The sequence below is a fragment of the Agelaius phoeniceus genome, chromosome 2, assembly GCF_051311805.1.
Source record: "Agelaius phoeniceus isolate bAgePho1 chromosome 2, bAgePho1.hap1, whole genome shotgun sequence".
In the NCBI taxonomy this organism is placed as follows: domain Eukaryota; kingdom Metazoa; phylum Chordata; class Aves; order Passeriformes; family Icteridae; genus Agelaius; species Agelaius phoeniceus.
Genome location: NC_135266.1, coordinates 6,790,681 through 6,803,201, shown reverse-complemented (window position 1 = coordinate 6,803,201; position 12,521 = coordinate 6,790,681). Strand labels below are relative to the sequence as shown.

Genomic DNA, 12,521 nt, shown 5'->3' with positions numbered 1-12,521 from the left:
TGGTTTCCAAAGCTGTGAAGGTGGAGGAGAACCCTGTGATTCCCAGATAGACACATACCCAGTTGAGCTGATGAGTGCTGACTAGTTCAGGTAGACATCACAGTAAGATCTTCCTTCCTGCTCTTTGCTGTTCCATTTGCTTTCCAGACAACAATTCTTTTCACTGCTTTGCCCAAAATGACATTAAATTAATGAGACTGAAGATCAAATCTGTCCCAATATTCTTTATCCAGTTGTATTCAGCTGTTGGATAAGGAAGAGATAAGAACAACATAAACAGCTTAGAGTTCCCAAGTGTAGTCCCAATTCTTTTTGGCTGGGGGCATTCCTAGGTGCTGTCTCTGAAATTTGCTGAGGCATCTGAGGTGCTGAAATGGGGAAGAATTTAATGTCCTCAGAGACACTCACATTTACTAAAGAAAAAGTGATTGCCACAAGTTCAGTGTGAGAATGATTGATAAGCATGAAAAAAAAGACTCATGAGCTAGGCTAGCACATCAGAGGGATTTTTTCCAAATCTGCTCCAAATGAGATTGCAAAGACCTGCAAAAGAGCATGGAGCATATGTGATGTGTGGACAAGGTCTGTGGTTTGGTTTATCATATTAAAAATTTCCCAGCAGTGGAAAAGTAGACAATTATTCTGGTTGAGAGTTGGAGATAAGTCTTGCAAATGGGAAACTGCACAGCTTAGGGGTTTTCCATCACCTTCTTTATGTACATTCTTCATTTTATGCTTAAGAACAGATCCAGTTTCCCCTGCCTGTGTTATTCTAGTGGAAAACTTTTGTTTGCTCTCCCTTTCTTGCTTTCTGCCTTTTTCAACTCCCTGTGCAGGAAGATAAAATTGGGAAGCAGCCCTTGTTTCAGCAGAGAAGCCAGATAGGGATGGCTGGTTCTTATTTCTGTCTTCTAGAAATAGACTTGTTCTTTTTTATCAGTGAACCTCAGTAAAGATCTCACAAAGATACAACATGTTATCTTTCAATCCAGCAAGGTTCTGATGAAACAGAAAATAGGCACACAACATTTCTAAAGATAAAGGAAATTGTTTAATGCCTTTTTTTACCATTGTTCATAATTCCTTTACTATTATCTTTATCTCAAGCTTTGTCTGGAACAGCACCTGGTATATAAATCCTTAACGTACAGTTACTCAGGTGATTTCCAATAACCAGACTCAGAGAAGCCTTTTTTTCTTAAAGCCATGAGTATTTTCTGTATGCTGAAGAACTTCAGAGGCTTGGTGTTGGAATCAAAATCATAGCTTGTTTATTAATTTAGTGACACAAAGTTGTGTTATGTGACTGCAAAAATCACTGGGGCGTTTTATTTTCTCTTTGCCCTGACTGGTAAATTTTTTAGTTGATCAATTTTCAGTCAAGATAAAATACTTTTTCCAGCACTGTAACCACTTGACTCCTTACCTGACATTTCTTGCAGTCCATGAAATATTCCAACTTCTGCTTGTGACCATAAATTTTCAAGTGATATTTCTGAGACCACCTCAGGCAAATGTGTTCAGTAGCTGAGATTTTGTTTTCTACGCCTTTGTTAGAGTTTGGAAGTTTGCATTCCATTTGCAGAAGTGTGGTGTCTGTTAACAAATATGAGCCCATGGAATAAAAAATGAGCTGTATCAAACAGGTAGAATAAAAATCATAAAGGAAAGTGTAATTACAGAGAGTAAAGTGAACCTGCAAATACCCATCAGTTCTTCTCAGTCTTGCTTGTCCATGTAGTTAGACTTTATCAAAAAGCACAAATTTAGGGTGCTGAATGTTTATCTCTCAGAAGTTTTAAATGGACAGGCAGTGCAGGTGTGTGCTCAACTCTGTCATTAACCAGAACTTTAGACAAAGTTTATGAAATTGGTGTCACAGTGTTCCTCAAGGGGCTGTTTATGGGTGTGATAGGGACAGTCTTCTGTCACATCTTACATTTTACAATGTTTTCTGAAAAGCAGTGGCTTGTTAAGACAAATACATGGCTATTGAGCAAACAGCAAGACACTGCTGAGCCCTGTGGTATGCAGTGATTTCAGCAAGCCAGCTGCTGGCCACAAAAGATTTCCTTGTTTGTACTCACTGTTTGAACAGCAGTGAGATGGTTTTGTGGCTCCTTGAAGGAATTCCATCTGAGCTTGGAGGCAGATGAGGAACAGCTGGAGAAGGTGATGAAGGTGCTTTGTTTGAAGTGGTAACCAAGCCTTGCATCAGTGCTAGAGCAGAAATGCATTTTAATAGCATGTAAAATATTATTGGGGAGGATGGGTTGTAGGAGGCCTTTAAAGTGGGGATGAATAATTTGTCTAGTGTAATGAAAGAAGAAAAGGCATTTGAAGGAATATGACGTGTGTGGTTAGATTAATTTGTTATGTAGATGAGAGGTGATGGCATTTGTCAAGGTGAATGGAAAATATGTTGTATTAATGAGGAGGAAATGACAGTATAAGAAAGATTCAATTGGAGATGCAAAAATTCTTAGCCCAAATGTAGATATGGGACAAACACAAGGATTTAGATATGTAGATAATACACATGTTTTTTATATATATGTATATATAAAACCCATAATTGCTATGTGTGACAGGGAGAATGGTGGCATTTTTCACAATGTCAGGGAAGGTATCTGTGTTCAGAGGAGGAAAGACATTAATATTCACTTTTTTAGTAGAAGATTGAGCAGTTCATAATTGTGCTCCTTATCTCTCAGAAAATTATTTAAACCCAAAAAAGTGCTTTAAAACTACGTGAAAGTAATTTTGAGTCTTTTTTGTCCTGTAATTTTAGTATAGAACTTTTAAAAGTTTTTAAAACTTTGTAATGTATGTATAAGTGGCTTTATTGCTTGATATTCTTGTTTTTAAAGAGACACCAATGCTACAAAGGCCTGCTGTGCCAGATTATTCAATGATCTTGGGGAATTTCACTTCTCCCATCTGTGGATTGTTTTTGCAGGCTGGATGCATCACACCGTGGATCAGCTTGGAGACAAGGCAACCAAGGAAAGCTATGCTATACAGTATCTCCAGAAATCTCTAGAAGCAGATCCAAATTCTGGTCAATCCTGGTATTTCCTTGGAAGGTAAGAAAAGATTTTATAGTCACCGTAACTATATTGGTAAATTTTTTTGAGGATACTCATTATTGTGAGTATCTTACACTGTTTTTCTTAATCCTGTCAGAGGAAAAATGAAGGGAAAGTATGTATATATCTACTGAAGTCTTAAGTTTTCTGAGAAGTGTATGAAAAGACAAGGTGCTAACATATTTGGGATGAACAAAGATTAGAAGTTGAAATGAAGTATGTTATCCGAGTGGCTCTGCTTTTTTGTAGTTATTATTCAGTCTACGCATTTACAGTAATCTGAATATATCCAGCCTGCTTTTACTTGTTTCTTTCCCTCTTTTGTAAATCCTCTCTGAATGTTGTTATTTTTCTTCATACCTTTTTCATAATTCTTTCTCTCTTTATTTTCTCAGAATCTCCCTCCTAATCTCAGGTTTTGCACTGAAATACAAATATTTTCCTAGGCAGACATCTATTTTTAAAGGGCATGCACAGCAATGTATGGCTCAGACTGATCCATTCTAATATCTATTTAAGTGGTCAATTAATTTTGTAGCCTTTGACAGTATTTTTTAATTTAAAAAATAACATTCCCAGATGTAAATCATACAAATTTGATGAGTGTTTCTGGTCATCTTTTTAAGAATATTGAGTACTTCACTTAAGCCAGCAGTAACTATTGAAATACTCAGGTTTTGGAGAAAGCTTTGAGGGCAATTCAAGTCCATATGTGAACACATCAGTTCTATTGAGGAATACCTTTAAAAAGAACAAGGCAAAAATAAAATGAATATCCTAACCTCAGTGTCTTCCAGCTGACATTCTTGGGGATTCTGGTCACATACAGCTGGAACCCATTTTTGATTTTGTCATGCTCATAATATTGCTCCAGCTGTTCCTGTAAAACAAGGATCTCCAGCCAGCACTGAGTGTGTGGGGCAGAGGGGCAGGGCAAGCATGGGGGGAAAAGGGAAAATGAGCCAGGGATCATCTTGTGCATCTTATCTTCCACTGAGCTAAAATCCTGGATTTTTCTTCAGTAGTCCCATTGCAGGTGCCTTGAGGAAGTTGAGTTCTCAGGCAGGGTGGAGCTGGAGTTCCTCCACACGTGCAGCTGCTCTCAGGTGGTCAGGGTGAAGCCTAGGACCCTGCAGACAAAGGGGAGAATTCAGGAAATGGGGTGGTAAATTCAGTGGGAGCACCTGTTTTGCTTTACAGGGAGGACAAGAACAAAAATGTTTCTGTGCCCCATTTCTCCAGTCCATACTCTGGCAGAAGAACAGGGTTATGGGGTTGTGCCTTCACTCTTTTTTCCCCTCCTCATGCATTCCCTTGTGCTGTTCCTTCCTCTGCTGCTTGTCCAAATCAGATAACAAGTTGGTCAAAGCTGTCTTTCAAAATACATCACCACCTCCCTTGTCTCCCACTGGAAAAACTCCATCTGCCAAAGTTTTGTGGGGGCCTAATGTTAGTGCTACCCTAATGAGAGGCTTTGTGTGTGTGATACCCAGGCAGAGTGAAACGTGTCTGTTGGACATTGGGTTAGATTGGCATTAAAACAATCTCCTGAAACACTGTATTCAGACTTCATGGATGATTTTAGGCAAAGAAATGCTATGTTTTATTGTATTCACGTCCTAGTGTGCCTCAAAAATTCTTGAAAGGGTGTAGCATGTTTGACAAACATTTGCCTCTACTATTCTGCTTGTTTTGTATTATTTACTAGAATAAATTTTCTATTGTTATTTATTTGTTTTGAAAGTTGTCGGTTCTTTTTCCAACAGGGAAAGTTGTTACAAATGATACAGGACACAGTTATTGTTGATTAAACTAGTAAATATATATAGATGGATATTTGATCTTGGCTTTATTTGGAGCTTTTAATTTTAGAGCTGTAGGTATTGTTCCCTGTGGTATAACTGTAGTTCTATTTAATGCCAGAATACTTTTGAATTTGTACATGAGGAATTAAAGTAAGACGTAAAAAATACGGAATCACACAACATTTTACAAAATTTGATGCTTTGTATATGAAGTACAAATAACTTTGTATATGAAGTACAAATAACTGGATTGTTAATTATTTAAATATGATTGAGATGAAGAAATGCACATAAAAAGCCTCCCAGGCAGTCAGGGACCATCCTGATGGAGTTGGTCAGTATCTCTCAGTAATTCTGTTTTGTAGAACTTTAAGTTTTATAACCATTTGTTTGATGAAATAGGTAACTTAATTGTTTCACTGTAATGCTATCTGTAGATAAATACTGTTTTTATTGACTGATAAGGTATCACCAGTGAAAGAAATGCAAATCTACCAAATGTGGGATGACTTGTTTTCCTTAGAAATGTAGTAATCCAGGGTTTAAGTAGATTTGGGGGGCTTAAATAACTAATTAGTAATACATGTTGAGATGTTGGAGTTTGCTTGTGCCTGGCATTCAGAAACAGCAAATGTTGAGTGTGTATTTGCATGACTTAACATTTATCAGATCAGTCTTAGTAAGCCATGCTCAATGATTCCCTTCTATAAATACTACCAAAGCTCTTTCTTTTCTTCTCCCAGGTGCTATTCAAGTATTGGGAAAGTTCAGGATGCCTTTATATCTTATAGGCAATCTATTGATAAATCAGAAGCAAGTGCAGATACATGGTGTTCAATAGGGTAAGAATGATACAGGATAATACAATGATATAATTCCATGCTAATATATATAAATAAAGAATATCAGCTTTTTGTGAACACAGGGGGACTGTAAAGTTTTTTTTTATTTGCAACCCACGTTGTCAGACTTGTCTGATTTAAAGTTTAAATAATGAATTAATATTTGCTTTGTCAGTGTTTTAAAATACTGAAAATGTTACATACAATGTTAAAGTTCCATATATTTCTTCTTATAACTGGGGTTTACATAATGCTAAGATTTATTAAGGGGTTGGGGAGGGATGTTTATATTTGAGTTGCCTGTGTCTTTACTTTGTTATTAATTCTCAACTTCACTAATCTTTCTATTCAGTGTGCTGTACCAACAGCAAAATCAGCCTATGGATGCTTTACAGGCCTATATCTGTGCTGTACAATTGGACCATGGCCATGCTGCAGCCTGGATGGACCTAGGCACACTCTATGAGTCCTGCAACCAGCCTCAGGATGCCATTAAATGCTACTTAAATGCAACTAGGAGCAAAAATTGTAGTAATACCTCTGCACTTGCAGCACGGATAAAGTATTTACAGGTAAAACGAATGTTTTAAGCAGGGGAAAAGCTCTTCAAACACACAGCAGAGGGGAGGGGAGAAGTCACACACTTGGAGTTTAACTTGCAGTTGTTTGTGGTGTGTTTAACCTGTTTTCATGTGTACTGTAAGCATATCATAGCCTGTAATATTTTATTTCTTCATTTTTAAGTGGAACTTAATTCCTTATAAACCTATTTTGCACATTTAATCAAAGCATACTGTTTTACATCGTTTTGCTTTTTTCTTTGTATTTGTCTACATTTTTAAGTTCTCATAACATATAGTGAGAATACGCACCACACTATCTTTCACTCTTGTTTGCAATTTCAGAAAAAAGGAATTATGAGACCTCTGAATCCAGAGCTCATCTTTGTTCTGATTCTCACAAAGGTTTATATTCTGGTTACCCTCTTTATACCTAGCACCTTTCTAAACCCCAAAATTTTAAATCTGTCCTCTCTTTAAGACATAATTAGCTACAGCATTTAGGAAGATTTCATGGACTTGCTCTTACTAAAGTAGGCTTGTGTTAAATTTGCTTTTTACATAATTTTTCCTAGGCTCAGTTGTGTAACCTTCCACAAGGTAGTCTACAGAATAAAACTAAATTACTTCCTAGTATTGAGGAGGCATGGAGCCTACCAATCCCCGCAGAGCTTACCTCCAGGCAGGGTGCCATGAACACAGCACAGCAGGTGAGAAGTTGGGTTATGTTCTGCAGGTGCCCAGCTTTAAGGGTTCTTTACAATCTGTAGTGGTCAAGCTTATTTTATTGAGCACAGGATTGGCTTTTATTAAAAGAAGCCTTTGATTTATTTGCAGAGGGATATTAGATCAAGGAGCTCCCTATAATGTGGGAGAAATATGGGGGTACCAATTTAGAACCTTTGTGGATTTTCATGATTTTAAAAGATTTCATCTTAAATAGAAATGCTGCAGTGGTTTAATAATCCCGTGAAAGGTACACATTCCTCCATTGATGACCATATGGAAACTGATTTTTCAGTTATTGAGATCAGCTTCAGAATATCTACTCGGCCCTTTTAATGTATGTGGGCTGTTAAAATTATAAAATTGAAAGGAAAGCATTAAGAATATATAGAACCATATTTTTGTCTTCCTTCTGTGATTCTTAGGCTTGTAAACCTCATCATCCAAATACTGAACCTGTACTAGGCCTCACTCAAACACCAATTTCACAGCAATCCTTGCCACTACACATGATTCCTTCTAGCCAAGTAGATGACCTGACCAGTCCTGCCAAGAGGAAAAGAACATCTAGTCCAACAAAGGTATATATTCTGATGAACTAGAGCCCCCTACCAAAATTATATGGAAAATATGCATTGAAATGATACAGCATGCACAGAATTTGTGCTGTAAATTTTAATCCTTTGGCATCAAGGTGGGGAATGTTTTTAGAAATTTTAAAAAACATTTTTCAGCGGTGTGTTTAATCAGATTCCAGCTTAGGCAGGAGGTGCATAAGGGCAGTGCACATTGGTGGCACTATACTGCAGTTGTAGTTGTGTCAGTGAAGTACAGTTGTAGTCTGAGATTGAGAGGGAGACAATCATGTCATCCTGTCTATTGCCTTTGCTTATATTTAGAATTCAAGTGTTTCATCATCATGTAGTAGTGTTACAGTAGATAAAGTATTCAGTTTTAAAAGTAGCATACATTTAAGTTAATTGCATAATTTGATTTGCTTGTTTCTCCTTATGGTATTAGGTATCATTATCTTTTTCCTCAGATTACTCTGATACTGTTGGGAATGGTAGAATGAGACTTTGTTATTTTAGTACATTCTTGCTATTATATATTAATATTCTTGAAACAATTACTAGTTCTTTCATAAATAAGTTAAAATCTAGATAGTAAAAGAAATTATGTTGGCCCTTTGATAGTCACACATTTTAATATAACCTTTTCTCTCAGAATACTTCAGATGTTTGGAGCAGTGGCCATACAGTGTCACATCCTCCTGTACAGCAACAAATTCATTCTTGGTGCTTGACACCACAGAAATTACAGGTATGTATGGGGGATCTTCAGAAGCTCTGTTAAATATTTTGTTTCTTTCCTTCTTCCTTTGAAGAAAATAAACCTGGGACGTGTTCTGGTTTCACATTCTTGAAATTCACTGTAAAATACTTCCCAGGGTATAGTTCAGGTTCTAATATTTGTGGCCTCTCTGTGTGAGAAAAGTTCTAGTAAACTAAATGATCTCTAGCAGAGGCTGAACACTTATATTGTATGAATTCTATAATTTATGAAGTACATACAATGACTCTTTTCTTATGGTGTTTTAAAGACAGATGTGCAAATTGTCACACCGGTGTGCAAAGTGAGTTTTGTGACTTGCTGTAGTGTGGGTGATATTGAAAGAGGTGTAGGAGTATTGTTGTAATATCATCCCTTCCTCTGAGGTTGCTTCTTATATCAAATTGCATAAACAAATAAGCATATTCTATGAAATGATTACTCAAATGAAATCTGCTGCTGCTTTTCTGTATTACGTGTCACCTAATACAATTACATGAAATGCTAGATTTTAGTTTGGAAATCTTATTTTGGGTGGTTTTTGTCAGGAAATTTTGTTGTCACTTCATTAGGGCATGCAGTGAGTTCAGCAGGAATTCCATATATTGAAAATAAGACCCTGCTGGAAAATTTTACCCATGCATTGCACATGCTTTGGATGCAAAGAGAAATAGAAAGGGAGCACAGTGCAGAGGCAGAAAGCATTCTCATTAACTGAGCAATGTTCCCCTCAATTCCAATACAGTTCTTCAGCTGTTTCTCTGTCTGAACAATATTGGCTTTATTATACTGTATAATTTTCCCTCCCTCCTTCTCCTGCCTCCCCACCCCTTTGGTTCTTCCTCAGTCATTCTCTCTCTCTCTCTCCAAGCATTCTCATTATTTCTCTCTGCTTATTTTATATTTGACTACTTTTTCCCCTTTTCATTCTCACCTTTTTCCAGATCCAACTTCCTTCTCTAAGCAGAACCTCAGTAGGCCTCTCTTGAGTACAGTAGACTGGATGTGCTGGCAATAGCTTGACAAGGTTCCAGCACATATAAAAAGGAAAGCCAAAAATGTATGATGCAAGAGGAGAGCGAATAAAAAAGCCTTTATTGCATCTTCAAAGTTGGCCTTTCAAAATTGGCAATTCAAGGGCTGGATGGATATGGCATGTTACATACACATGCATATATGTGTGTGTGTGTATATATATATATATATATTTATTTTTTTTTATTGCACTTCCCTCCAGAGGGAGTTCGGAATGGAAGGTACTGTTAATCCAGGGATTTTGGCATGCACCATCTTCATCTGCTTTTTAAGTCACACCACTTAGCAGCAGCAGATTTACTGGTAGAATGTTGCAGGGTGCTGAGTGTTTTTAAATGAGTAAAGAGATCAGATTTTTGATGATAGATACCTAAATTTATCAGTCGCAAACAAGATCAATATCATAACTTAAGATATTGCTCTTGCTAATTAAATCGTACAGTTTTCTGAGGTTTTTTTTATATTTTCAGGAGAATTTTTCATGTGTGCCTATAGGTTTAATTCACTTTGTGATGAACAGTATTAATAAAAGAACAGCACAATACAAAAAGGTGTTAAAATGTACATAATTATGATAAGAATTCTATATAATCATACTTGAATGTAGTTTTCTTTTATGGTACTAGCACATTTAATTTTAGTGTGGCAGTCATAATTATACTCAAATAATTTACAGAGTCTCTTTAGTTTTAATAACTTGTAATAAGGTTTGGTTGCAAGAGAATGTATGGAAAGATGTTTGAGTCTGTAACAGAAACCTAGATTATTTTCAGCTTTCTAAGTCTTACCTTCATGGATACTTTTTAGTATTTTATGCAAGAAATTTATTAAAAAGCCCATGCAATTTTAATGATTATGAACCACACTGCTGGTTTTTTTTAGCACTTGGAACAGCTGCGTGCAAACCGAAATAATCTAAATCCAGCACAGAAACTTATGCTGGAACAGCTGGAGAGTCAGTTTGTCTTGATGCAGCAACACCAGCAGGTGAGAACAAAAATATTTTTCTTACCTACAACACTTTTGTCAGTAGTGGAGACTGTTGTGTTTCTAGAATTCTAAAGAATTTCTGCTGTACTGAGTTGTTGTGCCCTTTGCTGTATTATGGTAATTTTTTTTTTGGATAAAGGATAGTTGTGGATTAGTGGTTGAAACATAATGAGTTTAGATGTGTTTTATTATAGGGCAGCTGGTTAATGTAAAAGTTTTCAAGCCACATTTTCAAGGTAATGTGAGTGGATATCTAAAAGCAGTTCTGCTTGAAAACACTTGGCTGTAGTAACAGCTTTTCTCTCGTCCTGTCATTGTTCACTTCTCTCTCCCTCTCTGTCCAGAATCAGCAATAAAACATTCAGACTGAATGGCCAAGAAAAAAAGCGTACTGATAGTTTTACTTAACATTTACTCAGCATTTTTATGAGCCTGACAGTTCTCAAAAGCAACTGTAAAGATCTTAAAATGAGTATAAAATTGGAACTGACCAGTGCAGTAAAGTACACAAACCTTGTACGACCCTTCCTTTCTCAGTTCTGCAGCCAACGTTGTTGTGCTTTGTTCATGTTCCATTAGATCAGACAAACAGGAGTTGCACAGGTACGATCTACTGGAATTCCTAACGGGCCAACAGCTGATTCATCACTGCCTACAAACTCTGTCTCTGGCCAGCAGCCTCAGGTTGCTCTGACCAGAGTGCCTAACGTCGCTCAGCGTGGAATCCGTCCCGCCTGCCCCGGGCAGCCTCTGGCTAATGGACCCTTTCCAGCAGGCCCCGTTCCCTGCAGCACAGCAAGAACGCTGGGTAGTACAGACACTATTTTGATAGGCAATAATCACATAACAGAAAGTGGAAGTAATGGAAACGTGCCTTACCTGCAGCGAAACGCACTCTCTCTACCTCATAACCGCACAAACCTGACCAGCAGCGCAGAGGAGCCGTGGAAAAACCAACTATCCAACTCCACTCAGGTACAGCTTCAGTTTGCTCCTGGGGTGTGCTCAGGGGCCTTCCTGGGCAACTCACTGCTGGAAGGCTCTCATTTGTAAAAGCACTTTTTCCCTAGAGTTGATGGCATAGATTCAAATAAAACATAGGTTAAACCTCCATGCCATTTTATATATATATATATATATATATATATATATATATATATATGTGTGTGTGTGTATATATATATATACATACTATATATATATATATTCTACATATATATGAAGATATAGTGTGTACATATATATATATATATATATATATATATAAAGTGTGTGTGTATATATATATATACTTTATATATGTACTAAATCTTTGTGTTAAGTGAACTCCTTTCAGGATAAAGGAAATGATCAGAAATAATATATATATATATATATAAATATATAAATATATAAATAATTATATATATAAAAATATAAATTATATATATATATATAAATAAATTTTTATATATATATCCTTCAGGATAAAGGAAATGATCATAAATCATATATTCATATATATATATATATATATATATATATATATATATATATATATATATACACACTTTATATATACAAACTTCTTTCAGGATAAAGAAAATGATCATAAATCAAAGAGTGCAGTTCCATAGCACCTCTAGAGTAAAAGGGAATAATTGTACATCTTTTTGTTGCTTCTTTAACGTGAAATGTTGTGATTTTGTTTTTCGTGGAGGAAGAATGTGCATATTTCATGGGAAGCTCAATGTTGTAGTTATTTTTGATGTTACTTTGTCGCCATGATGTAATCATTACCATGTTTTGTTTCCATGTGATATTTAAAAAGTAATATGTAGCACTCAGCACCACAGGGTTACTTGCAGAACAATACTATAATGCCAGTAAGAATCCATAGGGATTTAAGTGTGTTAGTAAGAGTGTTTGGTGTATGTGTGTTGGAATTTGAAGATGGAGCATTTTTTTTTAATTCCAGCCTGAATGTCTTTCTTCCAAGACAAACCTTGTGGATGTAATGAAGAGTTCTATAGGATAATACCATAATGGTTTAATTCATTTTTACCAGATGGGTTATACAGTTGATACAATGTTGTCTTCTTCCTCAAAACTGACTGCATTTCTTGTTTAATTAGTATTGCATGTTACTTTAGTGCTGAAGAA

At 36.2% G+C, this 12,521-nt stretch overlaps 1 protein-coding gene across 10 annotated transcripts in view; it reads left to right on the top strand.

The window, feature by feature from the left end:
• The window catches only part of KDM6A (lysine demethylase 6A), a 153,953-nt gene that overhangs the window by 102,474 nt on the left and 38,958 nt on the right, over window positions 1–12,521 (top strand). For 4 of the 10 annotated variants that reach the window (XM_077171511.1, XM_054627954.2, XM_054627964.2 and 1 more), the window contains exons 10-17: window positions 2,960–3,086; window positions 5,638–5,736; window positions 6,089–6,308; window positions 6,872–7,006; window positions 7,448–7,603; window positions 8,250–8,345; window positions 10,272–10,376; window positions 10,959–11,354. In XM_077171511.1, coding sequence (XP_077027626.1) covers window positions 2,960–3,086; window positions 5,638–5,736; window positions 6,089–6,308; window positions 6,872–7,006; window positions 7,448–7,603; window positions 8,250–8,345; window positions 10,272–10,376; window positions 10,959–11,354 — 1,334 coding nt within the window. The remainder of the gene's footprint in view (window positions 1–2,959; window positions 3,087–5,637; window positions 5,737–6,088; window positions 6,309–6,871; window positions 7,007–7,447; window positions 7,604–8,249; window positions 8,346–10,271; window positions 10,377–10,958; window positions 11,355–12,521) is intronic. The other 6 variants (XM_054627958.2, XM_077171516.1, XM_054627960.2 and 3 more) reach the window with 3 other exon arrangements.